This window comes from Rhinolophus sinicus, chromosome 3 (assembly GCF_057876585.1).
Source record: "Rhinolophus sinicus isolate RSI-liver-muscle chromosome 3, RSI-T2T, whole genome shotgun sequence".
In the NCBI taxonomy this organism is placed as follows: domain Eukaryota; kingdom Metazoa; phylum Chordata; class Mammalia; order Chiroptera; family Rhinolophidae; genus Rhinolophus; species Rhinolophus sinicus.
This window is the reverse complement of record NC_142503.1, coordinates 139735443-139761387: the sequence shown is the minus strand read 5'-3', so window position 1 is coordinate 139761387 and position 25945 is coordinate 139735443. Positions and strand designations below refer to the sequence as shown.

Sequence of the window (25945 nt, the reverse complement as noted above, 5' to 3'; positions counted from 1 at the left end):
CCAACTGAGCCATCCGGGAGCTCAGCGGCAGCTCAGCTCAAGGTGCCATGTTCAATTTTTAGTTGCAGGGGGCGCTGCCCACCATCCCTTGGGGGAGTCGAGGAATTGAACTGGCAACCTTGTGTTTGAGAGCCCACGCTCCAACCAACAACGGAGCCATCCGGGAGGCAGCTCAGCTCAAGGTGCCGTGTTCAATCTTAGTTGCAGGGGCAGAGCCCACCATCCCTTGCGGGACTCGAGGAATTGAACTGGCAACCTTGTGATTGAGAGCCCACTGGTCCATGTGGGAATCGAACCGGCAGCCTTCGGAGTTAGGAGCATGGAGCTCTAACTGCCTGAGCCACCGGGCCGGCCCCAGGATGTGGTCTTTTTAACTTTAGCCAGTTTTATTGGTATGTAGTAGTATGTGTTGACCAGTGATATTATATGTTTTGGATTTTAACATCTGCTTTATGAATGCTAGCATATTTTCAACAGTGGGAAGTAAAATAAGTATATATTCCCATTTTGTGAGAACGGAAGTGGGCTGTGTAGGCATACGTTCAAATGACTCCTGTGTAATTGAGGGCCCATCATATATAACATGATTTTAGTACTTTGGTGACATACAATTAAATTTAAGTGTCTTCCTACCTTTAAAAGTATAAGTTAATATTTTTAAGTTTTTGTTTGGATTATGCTTCTTCTGTATCAATGATTTATTTTAAGAAAGCATTAAACAGTGACTTGTGTTGATAAAAAGACTGGTGATTATGAGCTTTGTATTTCTGAGATTATGGTCCTAGAGTTCTTTAGTTCCTGAATAATTGATTTAAAAACTTGAGAATAATTCAAGGGTTAGATTGAAAAGAAACATGATTAAGAACAAATGATGATTTGTCTCTTTTTGTTCTTCCTTAGGACATTTTCATTCCATCTCCAAGTTTGGAAGAACGATCAAATGATGGGAAAAAAGGTGGAGATTTGCATAGTTCATCTTTGACTGTTGAGTGTTCTAAAACTTCAGAGATTGAACCCAAGAATTCCACTGAGGATCTTGGGCTGTCTTTGACGGGGGATTCTTGTAAATTGTTGCTTTCTGCAAGTGAGTGTAGTCAGTCACCAAAGACAGAGAGCTTGACTTCTCACAGGAATGAGGAAGATGGAGAAAACACACAAATTGTGGATACTGAACCTGTGTCTTCAGGTCTCAATTCTAAACTTGTTCCTGCTGCTGAAAATGACAGTATCTTGATTAATCCAGCACAAGATGGCCAAGTAGAACTGAATCAGAATGCTGATGAAATAAAGGGGGATGACACAGAAACCAGAGACGACTTTAGTATTTTAGCTGCTGGTTGCAAAGGCAGAGAAGAGACTATAGCAGAAGACGTTTGTATAGATCTGACTTGTGATTCAGGGAGTCAGGCAGTTCCTTCTCCAGCTACTCGATCTGAGGCCCTTTCTAGTGTGTTAGATCAAGAGGAAGCTATGGAAATTAAAGAACATCATCCAGAGGAGGGGTCTACGGGGTCTGAGGTAGAAGAAATCCCTGAGACTCCTTGTGAAAGTCAAGGAGAGGAGCTGAAAGAAGAAAATATGGAGAGTGTCCCATTACACCTTTCTCTGACTAAAACTCAGTCCCAAGCTCTCTCTCTTCCAAAGGAAAGCCCAAAACAAGAATGCCAGGAAGCTATGGAAGTTGAAACCAGTGTGATTAGTATTGATTCCCCCCAAAAGCTTCCAGTACTTGACCAAGAATTGGAACATAAGGATCAAGAAGCCTGGGAAGAAGCTACATCAGAGGACTCCAGTGTTGTCATTGTAGATGTGAAGGAACCATCTCCCAGAATTGATGTTTCTTCTGAACCTTTAGAGGGAGTGGAGAAATGCTCTGATTCTCAGTTGTGGGAGGATGATGCTCCAGAAATAGAACCATGTGCTGAGAATAGAGTTGATACCCAGGAAGAAAAGAGTGCCGAAGATGAAGGAGCTCTGAAATCAGTGACTGCAGGAAAGGAACCTGTGGAGGCTGACTCTCCAGAGCCTCCCTTGACTTTAGTGAGAGCAGACGATGCTCCAAAGCTTGACCAGCAGATGCAGCGGAGCCAACCTCAAGAGAAAACAGATAACTCATCAACAGAAGACTCAAAAATGGCTAATGCTAAGCAGCTTGGCTTAGGTGTGGAGGCTCAACAACTGGAGAAGGCCTCTGTCCATACCTCACAAAGCTTCTGTGAAAGCTCTAGTGGTGAGTGTGCTTGTAAATTGTTCTGTGTCGCCAACCAAATTACAGTTTGGAATGGAAGGTAGGAGAGAACTGCATGCTTATATGTCAGGGCTGAAAATTAACTTGGATTTGTTTCTAAACATCCACTAATAATTGGGAAATTTAAAACTTTGGGTTGTATTCTTTTATAGCTGTAATTACACTTGTTTATGGAAACAGATCATTTGAGTTTTATCAGCTTTGTATCTCAAGACTAATCAACATGAATTTTATAATTATGTAGAAATGGTACCAATTGTACCAATCTGGTATTTTCTACTAAGGTCCCAATCTTGCTCCAAATTTTTATATTTTGACAGTTGCCTTAAAGTTGCAAGGATCTATTTTGATTACACAGGAAAATGATATTTAGAACTCTGTTAATGAGTATGTTATTATTGGTTGTTTCCTCTTTATGGGCATTAAGTTTCTAAATTTGGTTCAGCGTATGCTTATCTTAAACCTTAAACTGGAAAAGATACTAGTTTGTGCTCTTTATTATTTTATGAAGTCCAGATGACAATATAGATTACTTGATTACTTTCTGAAATATTTGTAGAATGTTATGTATGATATTAGCTGAAAAGAATTCAAACTGTCTAAGTTACCAGAGTTAGTATAATTTAAAAACAAAACAACTCTAAAAAACAAAAAAATAAATACAAAACAAACTTAAGAAAACATGCTTCTAGGGATATGAAAATGAGAAACAGTATTTGGGCCACATCTTAGCTATTAGTATAGGTGATTACACTGGTGTTCTTGAATCAGTCCCAGTTTATACCCCTTGTCTAGTTGTGATTATTAGTAGTATGTTTTTTTTACTCTCAAAGTTACCCGTGTTCGTTAGGTTTTATATTCAGGAATCAGAAAGGTTTTTTTTCCTCTTCAGAACAAGAAATGTTAGGTGAAGAGGCTAGGGATTACTGGGTTCAGTCTCTTTCTAAAGTCCTGTGGCCAGTTAATGATAGAGGTAGGACAAGAACCTTGATTCCCAGTGCTGTGCTTTCTCCTACAAAACTGTATAATATAGTTTCTCTGATTCTGGTGAGTTATGGTAAAGAACTATCAGAATGACCCAATAATTCTATATTATTGAATGTTCTTGTAATTTCATTACATACAAATACTGTTTAGGCTAAGAAAGTATCAGGGACTGTAGATTGTTTTCGTTTGGTTACTTAGGACTACTTTTTAATTACATTAACAATTGTATGAGGTCTGACAATTAAGTTCGAGAACTTGTTGCAATGATGTTGCTAACCTTTTTTGATATCAGAGGGATTGTTCATTATGAATTTGTACCAACTGGACAAACAGTTAACCAACTTTACTATTTGGAAGTGCTGAAAAGATTGTGTGGAAAAGTTAGACAACCTGAACTTTTCGCCATCAATTTATGGCTCTTGCATCACGACAATGCACCAGTTCACACGGCACTGTGAGGGAGTTTTTTAGCCAGTAAACAAGTAACTGTATTGGAACACCCTCCTTACTCACTTGATCTGTACCCCAATGACTCCTTTTTTTACTCGAAGATGAAGGAAATATTGAAAGGAGGACATTTTGATGATATTCAGGACATTAAGGGTAATACGATGACAACTCTGATGGCCATTCCAGGAAAAGAGTTCCAAAATCACTTTCAAGGGTGGCCTAGGTGCTGGTGTCGGTGCATAGTTTCCCAGGGGGAGCAGTTTGAAGGTGACTGTGGTGATATTCAGCAGTGAGGTATGTAGCGTTTTTGCTAGGATGAGTTCGCGAACTTAATTGTCAGACGTCATATACAAAAGTTTCTAAAACATTGGTTTATTGTCTATTATGTTAATAGTATTCTCCATGAGTTCTTGTTTGCACTGTTAATGGGCAGAGCCAGATCTTTTTTATAATAGACATTGCCATAGTAAAATTTATTTTACTAATGTTTATCTAGATTATTGAAAATACTAGTAAATTATATGCTGCTTATTTCAAGAGTTTAGTTCTTGAGCATACAACTAAAAGCGGTAAAGACAGTGGTTGGAATGTTAAGAGGACTAGTCTAAAGTAAATCATTCAGAAGAGCATTGGTAGAACAAAAAATATATATTCTGTACTTAAAGTATAATTGTGTAGTTGCTAAACCCCAAGAGAGACTAATTTAAATGAGAGTAACCTAAAAAGTGAATGGTTCTACAGTCTGGAAAGACAGAATGAAAGGAACGAATTGGTTGAGTCCCAGGTTTATTTGTTCATTAGATTTCTGTATGTTAAAGTTAGAAGGGTACTTCTATTTGTGTTTTTGTTGTTGCTGTTAAAAACGTTATTGATTAAAAAAGATACATGTTTAATTGTGAAAAATGTTCAAATAATACAGGAAAGAGGAGAGAAGGAGTGGGGGGAGAGGAAGTGTGAGGGAGAGGGAATGGGGGGAGAAAACAAAAGACTCACTCTAAATGCCTCCATTTATAGATAACTTGTCACTAATGTTAATAGTTTGGAGACCTCTTCAGACATGTCTATGGAGACCTCCTCCTGAAATTTGAAGAAAGCAAATTTAGAAAGGTGGTGCTTTGAAACCCAACCTTATTCAATATAGAATAAATTTATGATGGGTTGATGTGAAAAATCGTAACAAATTTAATGTCTTTAAATCCACAAATGATGGTCTGTAATAGGTTAATAATAATGATCAGTGCAGCTGGATGTATCTTGTGCTCTAGCTCAAACCGTTTGTGGCTAACCTTTTAATGTCAGGGCAGACTCCTAGGGTAGACTGTTTATGCATGGTGCCACCCAACACAGAAATTCTTCTATGTTTAATTAGATGGCTTTTAACCAGCTGGAAGAAGTGACCAGGTCTTCTCTTGAGAATAAAAGAAGTAAAAGGTTTCAGATTCTGACAGAAAGTTAGCTGTAAGACTGACATTAGGGTTTTAAATTTTGTTTTGGACTAATGAATCTTTTTTTTTTTTTTTTTTTTAAAGATTTTATTGGGGAAGGGGAACAGGACTTTATTGGGGAACAGTGTGTACTTCCAGGACTTTTCCAAGTCAAGTTGTTGTCCTTTCAATCTTCAGGTTCAGCTACAAGTTGTTGTCCTTTCAGTCTTAGTTGTGGAGGGTGCAGCTCAGCTCCAGGTCCAGCAGCTCCAGGTCCAGTTGCTGTTACTAGTTGCAGGGGGCAAAGCCCACCATCCCTTGCGGAAGTTGAACCAGCAACCTTGTGGTTGAGAGGACACGCTCCAACCATCTGAGCCATCCAGGAGCTCAGTGGCAGCTCAGTTCAAGGTGCCGTGTTCAATGTTAGTTACAGGGGGCGCTGCCCACCATCCCTTGCGGGAGTTGAGGAGTTGAACTGGCAACCTTGTGGTTGAGAGCCCACTGGCCCATGTGGGAATCGAACCGGCAGCCTTCAGAGTTAGGAGCATGGAGCTCTAACCGCCTGAGCCACCGGGCCGGCCCTTGACTGATGAATCTTTAAAGTCTTTACTAATAAGAACAGACTCCACTCAGATGGTTTGACAATTGATATTAAGTTTTCTTTTGTTCATTCATATCTTAACGGGTTGGTAACTGGCATACATTAGGATAGACCACGATAATTGGGGAAAGCAAGAAGGGGCTTGGTAATTCAAATAATGTAGCTGTGCTAATTCTTAGAGAAAAAATGGAATATGTGGAAAATTCCAGTAAATTTAAGAGGATAAAATATTATTTTGCAGGATTTGTTGATAATTTGATTAGATTTTAGTGGTGTCTTTCAGATGAGGGAACAAAAGCAGAGAAATGGGAAAGCATTTGGAAGATACTGAATAGAGGCTTTATGAACACGAATAATTAAAGAAAGGCTAGAAATATAGGCTGCTACTAGTTAATTGAATGCTGACTAAAGAGTGAGGAATTTAGGGGAAACTTTGAAGTTTTTGACCAGGAGCTGACCTGTTCAAAGCCATGTTTTATAGGAAGGTTGCTTTGATTACTGTGTACAGAAAGAGTTGGGGGTTGGGACAGGCTATAATAACACAGGAATGAGACATTGACGACCAGATAAAGGTAGTGTCAGTGTTTTCTGTAAAAGACTAAGTTTTCCATTAAGTTGTAGTGATGCAGTTGGATCAATGCTGTTAAAATAACTTCGTAAGTTTTATCTAGTACTGTGCAAAGGAAATGGAAGTAATTTTAAGTAATTTTTAATGCTTGCATGTTACATTTGCATATTATAGTTTGTCACATAGAAGGATATACTTAAAGATTTCATACAGATTTTCAAAAAGTCTGCGTGGTCAGTCGTACTGCGAGGGATGATTCCTGTCAGCAGTACAGTATAGACAATAGTTGCAGGAATGAAAAATTCTTTAAAATATATCTTTGGAGTGTATGATGCTTTGTGAAGTGTTTTTATTTGTTTGTTTTAGTTTTTATATCTCTTCCAAGTTCTTTTTTATGAACCTTAAAGGACTTGCTTTTTAAGGAGCTGCCAGAAAAGTGAATGCTTATTTACTAACCCATTTCTCTTTTTTTTCTATAACTGGTGGAATTCTTTGCCATTTAGATGTGATGTTGAAATTCTCTGCTCCTGCTCTTTACAGTTCCTCTAGCTGAATATTTGTACTTTTCATCCTTTATTTCTAAAGTGCATTTCATTTTCTCTTTTCATCCCTTCAGGTTACTAATTCATTTTCTCTTACATGTAGATGTAAAAGATGCTTTTACTTTTTTGTGATTTTGAAGAAAAAACAGTACTGATGTGCTTAATATTAAAGATAGTAAAAGATAGAAGTGGAGTGGGAAAATTTGTGAGAAGAAAATGTAAAATATAAAATATATTTGGTTTTCATCCGGTTCCTGGCACACAGCTCCTAAACCCTGGTGATATCCCAGGTGAAAGGAATATCTTTTGTTAGTCAGAATGAGCGGTTTCTGTCACACCTGGGTTTATGCTAATGAACTGATTTAGGTTGCAATCCCTACATAGCCTCAGGATGGGGCTGTTTGTTTACCAGACAGACGCAGTGATTAGAGGGTTGGAACTTTTAGCCCTACCCATTTTGCTCCGGGGAGGGGAGGGGCTGGAGGTTAAAACTCGTGAACAACAGGATTAGATAAGCTTCCTAGTTGTTAAATGAGCCAGGATGGTATCTCATCCCAATTCCACGGAGACAGAATCTCTTGCTCTCAGAATCCTCTGGACCTCACTCAGTGTACCGCCTCATCTGTGTGTCCATCTCCATCCTTTAGTATAAGCTGGCTAACGTAAGTAAATGTTTTCTCTGAGTACTCTGAGTGGCACTAGCAAATTAAATTTGAGGAGGCAATCCTGGGTACCTATAATGTATAGCTAGCTGGTCAGAAGCACTGGTAACAACTTGGACTTGGAATTGGCATATGAATTGGAAACAGTCTCATGGGACTGAGCCCTTCACGTGTGGCATCTGATACTATCTCCAGGTAGAGCATCAGGATTGAGTTAAATTTGTAGACACCCAGTGTCCTGAGAGTGGGAGAATTATTGGGGGTGTTGGAAAACACATCAGGCAAACTATTTTCACAAGTAATGAGTGAGTGGGTATGACAGATTATAGTTATTTTGAGCCATCCCAGGAAAATAAGTACGAATTTTCATGTTAGGTTTAAGAGGAGCAGTCCAGCACAATTCTTCCCCACCCCCCCCCCCCAAATTTAGCCATTTTATTAAAAGAGACAACCAATTAGGAAATCAGAAAATGTGGTTTTGGTAATTTGCTAATTCTGCTTAGCAAAAATTTGGAACGAGACCTAGTTAAAATAATGTTAAACAAAAACCTTTGTGTCAGAAAGCTTTTGTGAAAGAAAGTTTACTGAGCCATATGCTAGCCAGAAAAAGGACCAGGTCCTGGGATATACGTCTAAACCACCAGGAGCAGCAGGGCCGAAAGTAGACAAATGTGTCCGCAGTCCTGGACGGGGCTCTTTTATACAATGGATTTGGGGAAGAAAGACGTAAGTTGTTCTGAAAGAATTTACAATGGCTATAGATAAGGACGGGGAAAAGTGAAGGGGGGCAGTTCTGGAATACGGGCATAGTCCCTAAGGAAGACGTACTTGCTGCTTCTGGATTGGTTGTATACGCGTAATCGTATACAGTACTTGCTGCTTCTGGATTGGCTACATACGCGTAAGCTGGAACGCTTGCAGTGCCGGCTGGTGGTAGCCGCCTGGAAGTTGATTCAAAGTTGTAACACACCTTCTGGAATGTGAGCAGTCTTTTGTTGGTTTTGGCCTGAGGCTCTGTTAACTAATTAACCTCTTACCCCTTTCTCCCACCCTGTCTATTGTAATTTAACTTTAGGACACCTCAGAATTTTTCTCTTGTCAGTCAAGTTTTGTATCTTGACAAATGCTTTATGTTTATATTCATTTAATAGTGACTAACCAAAAATGTGTATACTGGGAATGCTCATATACCGTGTTTTCCCGAAAAGAAGACCTAGCCAGCTAGGTCTTCTTTTTGGGCAAACGCTGTATGTGAGGTTTACCATTGTGCAGATTTAGATGTGAACATTACTGCTATGGCCCAGAGTAAATGCTGGTCAGTACTGCTGAACCATGAAATCCATAGATTTCTATGTTAGAACCAGTGAGTATTTTGAAGTACTTTGGCCCAGGAGATCCTTTGTCACCTCTTTGAGTAAATTGTAAATGACAGGTATTACCATCATCAGACTTCAATCTCGAGACTCCTACAGATTGCTAAAGCTTATAAATGAACTAACTCCTGGGGTTAGCATTGTGCAAAATTAAGATGTCTAGACTTGAAACTATCCAAATATGTATTACTGAGTATTCCCAGATGGAGCTCAGATGTTTCTATGTTCCTTTGATCCCATGTTCCTCAGGGCTTCCCAACTTTGGGCTTCGTCTGTTTGCCTGCCCACTGGTTGTGTACTTTGTGTCAGTCCTGTTGTTGATGGCTGTAAAGAGAGCAGAGAGATCAGTAGGAAATTGGTTGGGAAGCCTGGTAGAGGGGTGTTGGGAATGAGGTGGAATTGGGTAGCAAAGGAATAACAAGTATTTCTTGGAATTCTCACTTTTGCTTTTTACATACTTCTGTTTTGGTTTCCTTCTTGTTTATGTGTTTGTTTGTTTTTTCTCCCAGAAACTCCATTTCATTTCAGTTTGCCTAAAGAAGGTGATATCATTCCACCACTGACTGGCGCAACTCCACCTCTTATTGGGCACCTAAAATTGGAGCCCAGGAGACACAGCACTCCTATTGGTGAGTGACTAAAATGTAATACTATTTAAAGCAGAATTTTTCAGATACCATATTTTATGCAAGTGATTTCTTTTAGATCTGAGGAATTGGGCCTGCGTGATAAAGTTGATTTTTATCTTAGGAAGAATAAGTCTGTGATGTCTGATTCCATGAGTTTACTCCCAGGAGATACTGAGTGGTGATGAGAGGAAAGAAAGGGTAGAAGGAAAGAAGAAAAAAAAACCTGTAAGGATTTTATTCTGTTACTTGCAAGGCAGTAGAATCTGAGTGTTAAGCAATGATACAGAGCCGTCTATAAGGGAGGGGCAGCAGGTGGAGTAGAACTATTTATTCAGTACCCTGGCTGAGCTTGACAGGGTAAGAAAGCTTAGCTCCTTCTTTCCCAAAGCAGCCCGTAGTCTTCTACATTAACTTATTTGTTTTCTCTAGTCAGTGCTGGGAGGTAACAGTCATGTCGCCTGGAGTCTCCTGCTACCTATGCCTGATGCTGGCAGATGTGGGTTGGCTGAGGGCTCATGCAGCATCCTTTGTCCAGATGCAGAAGTGGAACTGAATCCTGTTGCTCCTCTTAAGACCAGGTGTCAATACTAGTGCGTAGTTGTTGATACTTGTGACAGGTTCTATCGTAGGAACGAACCCCTTTCAGTCTTGCAGAGCTGTGGAGCCAAACAGGCAAATTGATGACCTTGCATTATTGTTTTTCGTGTTTGTATTTTAGTGTTCTTTCTTTCTTCCTCCTGCCTCCCTTCTTTCAGATATTAGCAACTACCCAGAAAGCACCACGGCAACCAGTGATGTCATGTCTGAAAGCATGGTGGAGACCAATGATCCCATACTTGGGAATGAAAAAGGAGATGCTGGGGCTGCCCCAGAAATGGATGATAAATTGTGTCTAAGAATGAAACTGGTCAGTCCTGAGACTGAGGCGAGTGAAGAGTCTTTGCAATTTAGTCTGGAAAGTAAGTTTTATTTTATGTTAATCTTGGGTTTAGTAGCTCCAGATCATCTGAGAAGTATTGATTATATTTCTTCTAGTTATAATGATTGATACTTTTATAATTACATAAAAATATTTGTAACGTCTTATTCTCATGGATTTAATTCTTTGCTTTTGGCCAGTCACTGTCTGAAGATGCTCCGTTTTATAAATTATGATTCTCGTTGTATCTCTGTATTAAACCTGTGTTGATATTAAGTAATAGGTTTCCATATTCAGAAGCAGTTCAGAAGAGGGTAGAAATTTAGGACTGTGGATTCATATTGTAGGTTTAAGTTGACTATTTCCCACATTAATTGCAAGTTGTTTAGTACGGTGAGAATACAGAGAAGGCACAAGGAAGGGGCTGCAAAGTAGGGACCAGAGTCTGAAAGGCTTTTTACATCATGTTGAGAAGCTAAAGAATTTTAGGCAAGGGAGTAATATGATCAGATTTACTTTTTTAAAAGGATTAATTGGATGTTTCAAAACTTGTGCTTTTGTGTATCCTTCCTTGCGTTGCCCATTTCCTATGCTTCTGCCTGGCAAACTCTTTAACCAGGAAGTGGGGTTATTAGTAGTGAGGACGAAGATGGGATAAATTTGAGAGGTGAACAGTAGAATAGAATAGAGACAACCTTGGGTCCAGTTGAATGTAGAGTCGGGGAGGAACAATGATAGCGCTCCAAAGCAGATATCCTTGTTTCCGTTTTATTGATGAGAAAACTGGGACTAAGGGAGGTTTTTAAGTTATATTTCTAAGGTCACAATAATGGGAAAGAAGTAGAGCTGGATCTGACTCCAAAGCTTATAATTTTTTTACTGAGTAGTTTGTAAATGCTGTGTAATGGAGTTAGAAGAGGAAGAAGTCTTAAAAGAGATTGTAAAGGAACTTTCAGAGAAGAGGGCTAGGAGAGTCCAAAGCCGTGGGAAGCTGTGGGGAGGAGAGGTACTAGGAAGATGAAGTCAGGCAGAAATGAGGTCTCGTGGGGTGTATCTGAAAATGTGCATTAGGCTTGGCAGTTAAGATCCATCTGGTGACTAGCAAGAACTAGTTCCGTACAGTGGTTTGGGTGGGAGTTTACTGAAGGTAATTGAGGAGTGATGGGGAGAAGAGGCAGCAAGTGTATTCTGCTTTTGAGAAGTTTATGTGAAAAAATAATCACAAGTTAGAGGGAAATGCCGGATTAAAGGAGATTTTTTCATTTTTAGGCAGAGAGAGAGACCTAAGGAGGTTTATAGACTGAAAGGAAATCTCCAAGAGAGATGTGTTAAGAAGGAGGGAATAGGTGAAGTAGATGATGGAGCAGGGTCCTGAGGGAGTAGAGCACGTTTTCAGGCGTGAGACAAGCTCCCTTTCGACGACCGCAGATGGAGTGAGTGGACTTGTGTAAGAGGGACTTCTCATTCTCTGAGAACAAAGAAAAGAAATTTTAGCTAATTATTTTGAGTTATTATAGGCCAGGCATATTACATGGACAGTTCATTAAATCTAACAAACTTGTGAATGAGGAAACTGAGGCACCGGGCGGTTGAGCACCATTCCTAGAGTCATATAGCTAGTAAATGTAGTAGCCTGAATTCAAAGTAGTTCCAAGAACCAGAAGTCCAGGTCCAAATTACATGGCTATTCTGCTTCTCAGTGCTTACTGATTTGAATCTTAGAACCTCAGTAGAAATTAAAATATTACATGTTTCTGATGGAGGAATATTTTCCTGTGAGCCCCCAAATGATGTAGATGATGTTGGATCTGCCGGCAGTTTCTGGGTGTGGGCCGGGATCTTGAGACCGAAGAATGGAAACACGGACCCAGGAGAGGCAAAGAGTTTTAAAAAGAGGATAGGTTATTGAAAGCAAAGAGTCAGAGCTCCGAGGGGGAGGGGGGTCCCGAATGAGGGTGGCCCCCGTGACTAAGGCAAAAGCTCTTACTTTTATACCTTTCTTTGAGTGTTTGGGGAGGGGAGCTGTTTGAAGAAGGGAACTGGCACCTTCTAATGAAATTCGTCTACCAGGTTTGTTCTGCTTGCCCATCCTAAAGGAATTAGCAAAGTAACCCACTCTTTATCTATCAGATCTGCTCCATTTGCAAGCCAAAAGGAATTTTATTAATCTCAAGGCCTTGTTACATTATGTCCTGGAGCAAAGGAGTGATTTCAAAACCTGGAGTTTTAGGATAGGGCTGTCTTTTGTTTATTCTACCGGGGACCTCCCTGTCTACCTATGGACGGGCTGTCCTGTATCATTTCCTTCCTTATTATCGTCATCTTTGAAATCAAGTAGAGCTTTTCAAGAGAGTATGTGGTAGCTTTGAATCTTTAGATTCGAAATTATGATTGGGAAGATCTAAAATGGAGCTAAAGGTTAAGGATGCTTGTATCAGTAAATATTACTGCCTTTCCTGAAAATAGGAGCACAGCATCAGGCACCACACTCAGGTGATGCTCATTTCATCCTCTCAACAAACCGATGATCGTGGTCCTGTTTTATCTCTGTCTTATAGAGGAGGAAACTGACTCAGAAGATGAAGTTTACTTCCAGGCTGGACTACTTAGTGCTGGAACCAGGGCCTGAGCCAGGTTTCTGTTTCAGAGCCTGAGCTTGTACCACTAAATGTCAGCTGCCTCTTTGATGGACTGTTTAGATTATGTTGGGTCATGCCATTTTAGAAATGTTTAAAAATATTTGTCATTTTCTCTAAGGCGGGAATAGATTGCCAATAAATAAATTTTCATCCCTTGACATTAGAGACATTGCTTTGAGAATATGGGATTATTTTCCGTATTACCCTTATTTCTTTCTTGAAAATGTGTTTTGTTTTTCAATCATTTGTCCCCAAAACACATTAGGAAGAACTTGGGTACCTTCTTTGTGTGGGTTCTTGTAAAACAGCATCAACATAAGATATTTTACTACATATATTTTATTAAAGTTTTTTGTTTATTTTAAATTCATTTTTTAATTTTTTCAATGTATTTTTTGTTTTTCATTTTATATTTTACTACATAAGTTTTATATAAGAGATGAATTGAGATTCAAGAGATGTTTCATTTTCATTTTTAAGTGTTATTTTTAGGAATTCATTGTATTTCTGGACAAACTGATTGGTCGTCTATAGGAAGTATTGTAAGAGAGACTATCTTCTGTTTTGAAATTTAACCCTCTAGTGTAATTCGATTTAACAATGGTAATTCAGTGTGGGACTTTTCTTTGCTTCCCTCCTTTAATGACTGTTTGCTCCAGTCTATATCCATTCGTTTTAATGACCTTATTTACATCGACTTGGAAAAAGTCTTTTCAACATCTGCATAAGATGCACCCTTATCCCCAAAATGAACTAGACTCTGGGAAGTGCCTTCTTTTCTTTTTCAAATCGCCCAGGAGTTGCTTGATCACGTCCCCCTTTACTTTGTTCTGCTTCTTCTTACACGTCTGTAAAATCTTTTGGCCATGCAGGGAACGGGGGTGCTGGCGTTTGGACAGGAGTCCACCATCCTCCCAGAGTGCCGGCATTCTGAATAAACCTGCTTTTCTTTCCACCAACCTTGTCGCTCAATTATTGACTTTACAAGTGACAAGCAACTGGACGTTAACCCAGTTAACAGTGTGAAAGAAAACTGATTGGTGGAAGTGAGAAAAACTTATACCATTAAATTATAAGAAATCTTTTTATGTTCACTTATTCTTACCTATTTCTTTTTGTTATTTGTTGCAAATACTAGTAGAGCAGGTTTACAAGTGTGATGCTAACTGAATATTTTTCCTTTCTCTCTTTGCTTTTGTTTTTATTCAGAGCCTGCAATTGGTGGAAGACAAAATGAATCTACTGCTGTTGCTGAAGCTGTTGCCAGGTAACCAGAGCTGGTTGCTATTTAGAGGAGTTTAATATACAAAACCACTGGTAGTGAGGCGAAGATGATTTATCAAGAGAGGAAAAAAATTTAAAACGAAACTCCAGCATAAGGGATTTAACAATGTGCTGAATCTAACGAGGGCTTTCTTATTAATGTTTTAAATCTAATACTTAGAACTAAGATATTTAAAGATGCTTCTCTGTCTCCCTTTTGTTCAAGGGGGACTGTCCTTTTTTTCTTTTTCTTTCGGTGAGACTGAGACTGTTTTGGTGAGGAAATAGAGGGTTTAACAAGAGCCTCAGACCTGTTCCTTTTGAGATCCCCTACTGAGCCACAGCCTCAGGCCATTTTCTCTTCCGCCTGCCAAAATCAACTACTGTGTGGATTTGTTATTTTTGCTTTGTCATGAATGGTGTAATGTTTTGAGGATGAATATGACCCCATCCTGAGGCTCTGGTGGTAAGCTTTGCCATCTGGTGGCTGAGAGAGTAGAATTCTTTTATTGGTTTGTGGCATGAGTCATCCAGCATGAAAACACTAGGAGCAGTTGGTGAAATACAGGCGAGGATTTTTAAATCAGCCTAGGCAGGTAATGCAAATAATGTAAAGCGGCTGGTGCAAGACTGTGAAGTGTTGAGGATGGTGGCCAACTGTGCCCCATTTCAAAGGGGGTAGTCCCTGTTCGTCTCCAGTCTATTGTCACCATGCAAGAATGCAGACTTGTTGCCAAATCTCTAATTTTTAAAGAGAAATCTGGATTTTTAAAAATAATATTTCTTGCTTGGTGGGTCAAATAAGACCCGCTTGTGGACTGAATTTGACCACCCAGTTGCAAGTTTCTGGCCCCTATCTAAATCCTTTGATCTGTATTTAGCTATATCTCAGATTAGTTGTTCTCTGGGCTCTTACATATTGAATCTGAAAGATAAATACTTTAGGGTCCTTACTCAATTGAAGACTAATGATTACTAGTTTGAGAGTTGAAGAAAAGGGAATTTTATACTTGACTGCTTTGGTTATAATAGACTTGTATACCAGATACAACTTATTAGTCTGTACATGTGCCCAAGAATTGGGAACAGAATATATTGCTGAAGTTTCCCAAACCCTTTGGGCAGAATGTAGGGATAGAAAAAAAAGGAAAGTAATTGAGGCAGAGAGTTGGATTAATGAATGACAGAATGAAATGAAATTCATTGGTATTGTTGTAATGCACATTTTGTATATGAGAATTTAGATTGTAAAAGTCTTTGACTATTTACCGTTGGGTTCACCATAAGAAATCGTTTAAAGTAAGCTCTGTTAGAATATTTTCAATGCTAATGTCTTCCTCTGCATTTAAGTGAAGCAGTCCCACTGTTTTTAATAAACAGTGCCATCCGTAACTGGGCTGTGTTCAGATTACTTGCTGCATATTCTTTCTCGCCAACATTTCGTTATTGAAGGTTTCAAGCATACATAAAAGTAGAGAAAATAGTATAATGAACCACCCAGTGTCAAAAATTACCAAGTCATGGCTAGTCTTGATTTGTTTATAAATGCTTGTAGCACTCCTCCCCACTGGATTATTTTGAAGCTAAATCCAGCATTATATCATTTTATCTATAAATATTTCAGTGCTATCTACAAAAGATAAAAATTCCTTTTTTGAATTTAACCACAATACTGTGCTTTTAAAATTGGCAATGATTGCTTAATATCATCAAATATTCAGTGTTTATGTTTCTCTAATAGCCTTATATGTATGTTTTTAGAGTTTGTTTGACTCAAGATCCAAACAAGGTCCACACATTGCATTTGTTTAAAATGGGACACCCCCCCTCTTTTTATTTTCTCCTAGTGATTTATTTGTTGAAGAAGCTATGTTTTGTGTCCTGTAGAGTTTTCTGTATTCTTCTTAATTTAAATCTCTTTTAATCTATAGGGACCCCCCTCCCTCTCTTTTTTTTTATCCTAGCAATTTATTTGTTGACGAAACTGGTTTTGTGTCCTGTAGAGTTTTCTGCATTCTGGACTTTGCTGATCGCGTCTTTATGGTATTTAATATAGTCCTCTGTCCAGTTTATTTCCTGTGACTCTTCCTTGAGAATTTTTAATTATGCTAATTTTTGAAACAAGTACTGTATGAGAAATTTGCACTTTAGTGTTAAGGCAGTTTAGAGTTTGGGATGCAGAGAAAGGATTTTATTCCCTCTCTGCCTAACAGGATAATCTCCAGAGGTACTTTTTCTTTTAAAACTAACACAGTATATTGCTTTAATTTATTATGTTAGTCCCCAGAAGACCATGCCTTTGCTTAGCTGTGAAGCCCGGCAAGCAGATGAGGCTCGAAGTCAGGATTCCTGCTCTGCACCCATCAGGTGAGCATTCTTTTCTTTCTTTATTATTATTTTTTTAAATTTGAAGATCTAATTGGCTTTATTAAGCCAATTTATTAAGCAATTCATGAATCAGGCAATATCCCATCTAGCAACTATACGGAGCTCCCAAGCATTATTTTCATAGCATCTTTTGGCCTATATTGATTCATAAAATGGTTGGTGCCAAAACTTGAGCTTGCTTTTTTATCTGAGGGACTGTGACATACCCTAGATGTGTTTATAAATGAGATGTCATGAGAAGTTTTATTAAATAACAGATTTTGTCTTTATTTGTCAGTTCTATTGATTTGAAATGGTTCGGTCTTCATAAATTTATGAAAATATATCATTCTATATCTATATATCTATATCTATATCTATATCTATTTTAAGATTTTATTGGGGAAGGGGAACAGGACTTTATTGGGAAACAGTGTGTACTTCCAGACCTTTTTTTTTTTTCCCCCAAGTCAAGTTCTTGTCCTTTCAATCTTAGTTGTGGAGGGCGCAGCTCAGCTCCAGGTCCAGTTGCCGTTTTCTAGTTGCACGGGGCGCAGCCCACCATCCCTTGCGGGAGTCGAACCGGCAACCTTGTGGTTGAGAGAACACGCTCCAACCAACTGAGCCATCCGGGAGGCAGCTCAGCTCAAGGTGCCGTGTTCAATCTTAGTTGCAGGGGGCGGAGCCCACCATCCCTTGCAGGACTCAAGGAATCAAACTGGCAACCTTGTGGTTGAGAGCCCACTGGCTCATGTGGGAATTGAACCGGCAGCCTTTGGAGTTGGGAGCATGGAGCTCTAACCACCTGAGCCACCGGGCCGGCCCATCATTCTATATTTTTAAGATTCATTCCCTTTTTCTTAGTTTTGGAAGTGTTTATTTTTAACAGGTTTTTTATTTCCCTTTAGTTTTCCATAGGGCAAAACTGAGGTGCTCAGCATCCCAAATTTAAAGTTTGTCAGACTTGATGGAATTAAGATTTTCCCATAATTTCTTTACTCCATAATCTCTTAGAACAGCTTTGAAGCAGAAAAAAATTTTGAGTTACAAAGTATTTCTTCTCTATTTAAATAATTAGAGTATCTTTTTTGGAATATATGAGTCTTATATTTAGTATACGAAATAATGGCAATGGAAATAAGCTTTTATTTTCATTACAAGGGGGTATCTGTCATCTAGAATTTAGCGATTTTGTAATTAGAGAGTATGATAATGTTTTGTTTGTCATCAGATATCCAGTAGTGTTATTTGCAGCATAATTTCTCTGTTCTTTATTGATAGAAATATTAATTTTTAGAAGAAATATATCTACATGTCGGGAGTTGTTTTTTTGGGCATTCAGATTATTAAATGTAGTTTGTTGACATTCTTGGGAATCACATAGCCCAGATCATATCCTCTTACGCATCAAGAAGCTTCTTGGGTGAAATGCCTCTTCGTGTGATTTCCTAAAGTGGGATGGTAATGGTCCAGCAATTATTAAATTTATCAGTGGCACTGTGTTGCCTTCATATTTTATTAGAGCATCTTAAAAATAGAGGGGTCAAGGTGCTGATGATTTTGTTTAGCCTTGGCAGAAAACAAAGGCTCGAGAGTACAGACGGATTGACTCCAGTTGTTCCACAGATAGATCTGTATTCAGAACAGAATGGCTAGAAGTTTGTTAAATATGGAGATTTTTTTTTTTCTCTCTCCTTCAGTTTGGATTAATTTTTGTCCAGGCTTTTTGTGCTAAAATTTCTTTCTTAGCATCAGTTTCCAAATCTGTCATGTAGTGACCAGAGTAGAATTGTAGTTGGACTTCATGAGAGAGAGGTGTGGTCCTTTTTACAATATGTTGGATTTTTCTTCTAAAACTCTATTCTAGTGCTAAAGATTTCTTTTTTATTATTTCTTGGGACATAATTTACATCTCCGTTGTAGGTATTTCTTGGTTGCTTTATGTGTAAGAATTTATGAACTTGGTAGGAGTGGGTAACACCTTTTGCGTGTGTGTTGCAGTTGTTTTGTTTTTTTTAACCTGCTGTTCTGTGTTGACCTTAATCAGCAAATCTTGCCAACCACAACTGTGTGTGTGTGTGTGTGTGTGTGTGTGTGTAAGTGTGTAAGTGTGTATAATATGAACCTGGGGGGAAATGACTGATTTTATTTGACTGATGCTAACATGAGAGTGATAAATACCAAAATTCTGATACTTGATAGGAATCTGCTAAATATTGCTAATATTGCAGTGAGATACCTTTGGTCTTTAAAGAGAGAGGAACTGTTCGATTAACCAACCCTTTCGGGGGGAAAAAGAAACCTAGTATTTGTCAATTAAGAATTCTTGAAATGATTAATCAAGTCCTGTCCCTTCCAGTTTTTGACTTACTTTCATCGTTGCTTATCTATCTTAAAGATTCAAACATGAGTAACTCGGTTTATAAAGAAAATGAATTGCATCTCCTTAATTGCTTTGTCTTACGCAGCTAATATTGATTGAGCATCTGCTCTGTACCTAGCAGTGTGTTAAGTAATTTTTATATACGATGACTTATAAACCTCGTCAGAGGTAGGTGTTATTCATCTGTCTCTTGGTGATCTTATTCTTTCTTACCTCTTCTTCATTGGACCACGTATATATATCCACATTCAGTTGAGATTCCTGACACAGGACACAAGCTGTAACAACCAAATATTTGTCAGGCTCTTTTTGGCTAGAACTCTATTCTACATCCTTTTTTGATTTCCTGTTTTGGTAAGCTGAGTTAAACAAAATAGAAACCTCAGAAACCTTTTCTCTTTCTTCAAGATCCAGAGCAGAGCAAGCCCAAAAGAGCTCTTCATGCGTCCTTTCTTTCTGCCTACCTGAGTCAGCTCACCTCCTAAAGGTGAGAATTCCTCCCAAGTTGGAAATAGCTTTCTCTGTCTAGATGAGTAGTTCCATCTTTCTCTGGCCACTTATAGCCACATGTGACATGGTTTCTAGATCCTTTATTATCCTGGATGTTATCTTTGGGTGTATTTCAATTTATGTCTTGTAAAATGTGACATCCCAAACTAAAACATTCCAGATGTGATCTAACCATGGTCATTTTGCAATGGATCCTTTTATGTTTATCCTGGCTATTATAACTTAATGCAGCCTAAAAATGCATTAGTTTGTTGTTTGTAGTATACTGACTCATTTGAACTTGTAATTTACTAGAAAATTAAAAGTTACGGGTACTTTCTATATGAATTTGCTTCTTATACAGTCAGCTTATTTAATCAAAGTAGACTTCTGCAGTTTATTGATTGAGAGAACATTAATTCTTTAGTTCAAAGTACACTTGTTATGCACTTAACTTTATGCTAAGCCCCCTGTTAGGTATTTTAAATATAAAGATGAATAAGACATGAATGTTAAGATTCTGTGTAGCCTGCTCACTTGGAGTTAATCTGGGCCTTTTTATTCTGGTGTATTGTTAAGGACATTTAAGAAAGAAAGCCCCTAGGCATCTTAGAGTTTCATGGTATTTGGTTTGCAGGAGACATTTATCAAATGCTATGGGATAAATGAATGACACTGATAGCCAAATGGTAAGACTTATGAAAAGAAATAGGCTGCATCTTAAGAACTGTCTTTGAGGCACCAAGTCATTCTGAAATGGTCAGTTGCAGATTACCACGATAGCCAGCAAAGCTAGACTCTCACCTCCAATTCTGTCCTTTACAGATTAGGTTTCTTTTCCTAAAATTATTAATCATGGATGGGGCAGGGGTTGGGGGGATGAGTAGTATCTAAAATGCTAGGAGTCATTTAAGGAATGTTAGAACCATCTATAAAGTCGAGTCCTTTTGACCTAATTAATCTTTTTTGAAGTAGATCCCTAAGCTGCCTTCATTGTCTATGAGTTCAGTAATGGCTTTACATCTTTTTGTTTAACTTGTTATCCTATGTCAGAGTTCACAGCTAGTGATGGTAAGAAGTTTTAATGAGTATTTCATCATCATGGTGGAATAGTCCTTTGTGCCATTGTTTTTTCACAGGAATGAGTTATGAGAAACCTCGTAAGGTGATATATGTGATCACCTTATTTTCTTCCTTCCTCACATTTCTCAGATTGTCAGATTATGGTCTCCCCTGCCTGTATTCATTCTCTCTCACTTTTACTTGACATGGTTTCTTTATGTGGTTGATTTTCAGGGGGAACTTACACCCTTTTCCAAGTACTCAAAATGAAGAAGAGAAGGAAAAATTGGAAGGTGATCAAAGGACCAGGCAGCACCAAGAGCCTGTGAAGCCCAGTAGCCCTGTCAAAGAGCCTGCTTCTCTTGCATCCCAGCAGATGGCCATACAGGGGCTGTCCAGTCTCCAAGGGGAAGCAATGGAGACAGACGTTCTTGAAGGCCAGAAAGAAGGATGGACTATCAATCAGGAAAAACCTAGTAAGGCCTTGCTTGAAAGGCCCAGCCAAAATGATGTAGGAATCCAGACCGTAGAATGTTCCCTATGGGTTCCAGAAACTATTTCAGCAGCAACCCAGACTGTAAAGAATGTGTGTGAACAGGGGACCAGTACTGTGGATCAGAACTCTGGAAAACAAGATGCCGCAGTTCAGACTGAGAAGGGGGCTGGTGAGAAACCAATCAGTGCTCCGGGGGATGATACTGAGTCACTCCATAGCCAGGTGAGGGAACTCACAGGGTACCACAGGGCCCTGCTTTCGACTCGCTGGATTCCTGGAGAATTTAAGTTGTGGTACATTTACCTAATGATAATTCTTAACAGTCTTGTAAGACCAAAAGGCAAGAACAATCTGTCCAGGATAGAGGTAGGGTAATGAAAAGTATGGGTAGCTATCACCAGTAGTCTTCGGGAAAGTGGAATAGTGCTCGAGTTTGTCAAGTAGGTCTGTATTGGAAAAGAAAGCCAGGAATATAGTCTGAGTCCTATAATATTCTTCTAAACTGTTCAGTCTTTTCCTTCTGTCAGTTTTTTCATCCGCCTTCATAACAGAGCTAATTGCTTTTCCTCCAGTCTATTTCACCAAGGTTCCCAGGAACTGAGAGAATAGAAAGTAAAGGAGAAGGGAGTACAAGAAGCATGAAGGATTGTGTATCAGTGTTGGAAACAAAGAACAGTAACAGGAATAGAGAGAGATGGGGCGAAGTCTCCGGGTGACTAGGGACTGCAGAAAGGTGAAGACGAGATGTAATGGGAGGAAAAGGGTTAGGGCTGATGAAAGTGAGGCTGGAGGGAGAGCAGGTTCTTGGGAGTAGGGTAGGGAAGTAGTTCCTGTTTATTGAACACCTACAGCATATCAGCGTTGTGCTCAAGAGGACCCATGAGGTTGGTATTATTCCCATTTCACAGGTAAAGAAACCAAACTGAAGAGAGGTTAAGTAACTTGCCCAAGATTTTGCCATCAGTAGGTGGCAGAACTGGAATTTGAACTCAGCGTGTCTACTTCAGAATCGGTATTATTTTCATTATGCTATGTTGCTTTTCTATTTTTTAAATTATGGCCTGTGTGGTTTTGTTCTTTTTATCTCTAAAAATTCTGTTTATATTAGATTTTTATAGTAACACAGTCTGTGAGACCTAAGATCTTATCCGTTCATACACATTGAAAATAGCATTAGCCTTTTGGCTATGGGGGCTATATAGCATATCACACCCCATTTTGCGTCAGGTTTTTTCACCCTTATTTTAAAGTGTTTGCATTCTCCCACATAATTTTGGTTTCTCTGCCTTTATAAAAAGATAGCAGGCATGTAGGCACCACTGTTTTATATTTTCCTTTTCCTTCTCATATTCTGTAAAATGGGGAAATAATCCCTGCTCCTGTCCCATCATGATGAGAGGAGCCAGTGAGCCAGTGTGGTTAAGGCCCAGGCCTTGGCATCAGACCATTTCATCTGGATATTGTAAGGATGAAATGAGAGAAGGCACGCAAAGCCCTTGGCACTCGACCTGGCATATAGTCAATGCTCTAAATGTTGGCTGCTTCTACTACCTACGGATGATTTTTATTTTAAATGCTCCTATTATTGCTGCTATTCCCACCGCAACCACTACTGATACTGCCAGTGATATACACCTGTCACACAGAGTGATGTCACACATTTGAGAGCTAGTTGCTCCTGCTAAGGGAAGAAAGATGCTAGAACAATACAGATGGTGAATGGGTAGAGCCTCAGATGGGAAAGACAAAGAAGTTCTGGAGGTGGATACATTGATGTTTGCACAACAATGTGAATGAAAACAAACAAGGCTGTGTGGAGTTGCCAAGTGTCCGAGCTTTTTTTTATCCCCTGTAGTCTGGGTAGGACTCAGGCCAGTGCTCGGAGAAAAGTGTAGGCAGCCTACCTTTGACATTCCTTGAATTTTCAAGTCGGCCTGGAGGTTTTCTGTGAAGGAAAAGTGCGGTTTTTATTTTCATGTTGTTGTCTTTCCTTAAAAACGACAAGACAAGGTCCTCAAGTTACTTATCTTAACAGAGACCACTTTTCAGAAGACTATTTAGAGAAAGTAAGGGTAAGCATAGCTTTCTTTTTATCTGCCCCTTTCCCTTCTTTTCTTTCTGTCAGACATGTTTATGTGTCTCACTCCAAGTGATCATTTGTCTGGCTGTTGTACGGTGATAAGAGGGTTACAGGGAGGCTTCTTGGCCTCATTGCCAGGATATGTAAAGCACGGAAATCTTTCAGACCCCTGTGATCCATTGCCTGGCTGTGTGTGCAGGCAGGAGGTCCCAGCTGTCATGGTTCTGATGCAGGGGCACCCTGATGATTGAGGCGCGACAGACCAATGCTCAGACCCTTTTATTCACCAGTGTTGTATACATAGGAGTATTTTAAGGAATCGGTTGAGTAAGTTTCCATGCTTTTGATTTTATTTATTCACATAATTTGTATAGCTCCATGTTAGTACATATTTCACCCCTGAGATGGAGTTGGAGTAGGAATTATTCAGGTAAATTATTGAAAGCTATAGGTAAATTACTATCACATTGTCTGGAAAAACCCAGAATCGCCATTATTGCAGTGGAACATAAAATTCTTTTGAAAGACTTGTATACCTTGACTACTGAAAATAAAAGCAGTCTACTATAGGGGAAATAAGGGTGGGGAGAGAAAAAAGTGTGCATTTCTTCATTTCTTCCTCCTCAGAGTTACAGAGCCAGTTGGGTAGGTGGAGGGCGTGAATGTGGGTAAATGTGATATAGGTGTTAATGAGAAAACATGTAACAGTTGTCATAAAAATGTAGGTTTTTACTGAAAGAATTTAACTGATATTATTTATGGTACAACTAGATACACAGTCCTAATTTGCTAATGTTTTCTGTTTCTGGATACTAGCTTAGCTCTTCAGTTATAATCTGTTATCTGGAATAGATTAAATATTTTATATTTAATTCTAGGAGAAATCAACATATCTTTTTCCAGGTATAAATCAACTATAGTTTACTTACTAATGAAGGTAAAAAAGACTGCATTGAGATTAACAGATGTAATTTGGGTTTTATATAAAGTTCTTAAGAATGCCTTCCTTTAAAAGCTGTTGCAAGTATAAACTTGTGTACTGATTGACAATCAGCATCAAAATCAGAAAGATTACTATTTAAAAATAATGAACTTTTAGGAGGGTCAAATTTCACACAAAATCCTAGATATGAGTGCTATATGGTAATGATTTTGATTTAGGCAGAAATAGGTCATTTTGGGTGATATGATATAAATTCCTCCTAGGCTCTGGCCAAATAGCTGGTCCATCCTTGGTTTTGTCTGTGGGTGGATTCACAACAAAGCAGCTGGAAAATTCCATCACACTCCATTCATGAAACCTCTGAACGATGCCTATTTGTGCTTCTGCCAAGTTGCAGTGAGACCCATGCTTGTGTCGTGTGTTTTCTGTCACAGGGAGAGGAAGAGTTCGATATGCCTCAGCCTCCACGTGGCCATGTCTTGCATCGCCACATGAGAACAATCCATGAGGTTCGCACGCTTGTTACTCGTGTGATCACAGATGTATATTATGTGGATGGAACAGAAGTGGAAAGAAAAGTAACTGAGGTAACACATACGCTTGGTCTATGGGACACAGTTATTTTGATAGTAATAGAAAAATTACCCTGGCACTTCACCTCCATCTCCTCACCCCCCTTTCCTGTGCAATTAGCTACTAACACTTTTTTTACTTCATCTTTTTAGTAAAGAAGGATGTAAGAACTGGGTTAGAAACCACGAGTCCTGAGTTCTGTGTCTTTTCCAACCATGGGTTTGCTGTTTGACCTTCGGCCACTTATTTAATCAGTCCCGTCATGCTTTCTGTTTTTATATAGAATAGATTAATAAATCTCTATTATACATAAGTAAAAGGATTTTATGTATTATTTTTAATCCTTGGAAACTAATGACGTTTGGAACTCCCTGCTAGGCTGCAAGTGTTTTCTCATGTGTTTTCATGGTTAGTCATGTGCCCTTTTTTGGTGTCCGTTGTGTGTGGTTATGGACCTGTTCGTAAGTACACCTGTATTTCTCAGTAGGATTCATTATGGACTCATTCCCACTGTCGGCGTAATGTTGGCGTTTATTGACTGTTGCATTGGACAGCATCTTATGCTGACTTTATTTACATCTCATACTGACTGAGATTAGACAGGTTTTCTGGAATTAAAGGTCTGGCACCTTTCTTGGTATATTTTAATAGTAATATTTGGGAATTTTTATTAATAAGAGGCACGACTGTTTTCTTCCTTTATTCAGGCACTTTTCTTTAATTCTGCCAGCAAGCCTATGGGAAGTTGTACTTAGGGAGAATTAAACTCAGGTATATAATTCTATTAAATGGAACATACTGCTATTGTTCAGTAATAGGTCATTGTGGCCCTCATGTCAGAAAGTATTTTTTTTTTTTTTTTTTTTACAGGACTTTATTGGGGAGCAATGGTCAAATTGTTGTCCTTTCAGTCTTAGTTGTGGAGGGTTCTGTTCAGCTTCAAGTTGTTGTTCTTTGAGTCTTAGTTGTGGAGGGCGCAGCTCAGCTCCAGGTCCAGTTGCCGTTGCTAGTTGCAGGGGGCACAGCCCACCATCCCTTGCGGGAGTCGAACCGGCAACCTTGTGGTTGAGAGGACAGGCTCCAACCAACTGAGCCATTCGGGAGCTCAGCGGCAGCTCAGCTCAAGGTGCTGTGTTCAATTTTAGTTGCAGGGGGCGCTGCCCACCATCCCTTGCGGGACTCGAGGAATTGAACTGGCAACCTGTGGTTGAGAGCCCGCGCTCCAACCAACAACTGAGCCATCCGGG

The 25945-nt window shown here is 39.1% G+C and overlaps 1 protein-coding gene across 4 annotated transcripts in view; it reads left to right on the top strand.

Annotated features, from left to right (window-relative positions):
* The window catches only part of TP53BP1 (tumor protein p53 binding protein 1), an 86284-nt gene that overhangs the window by 42302 nt on the left and 18037 nt on the right, over window positions 1-25945 (top strand). For all 4 annotated transcript variants that reach the window (XM_019725347.3, XM_019725346.3, XM_019725345.3 and 1 more), the window contains 7 exons: window positions 901-2230; window positions 9365-9484; window positions 10240-10443; window positions 14252-14309; window positions 16586-16672; window positions 20841-21324; window positions 24560-24712. In XM_019725347.3, the coding sequence (XP_019580906.3) occupies window positions 901-2230; window positions 9365-9484; window positions 10240-10443; window positions 14252-14309; window positions 16586-16672; window positions 20841-21324; window positions 24560-24712 (2436 nt within the window). The remainder of the gene's footprint in view (window positions 1-900; window positions 2231-9364; window positions 9485-10239; window positions 10444-14251; window positions 14310-16585; window positions 16673-20840; window positions 21325-24559; window positions 24713-25945) is intronic.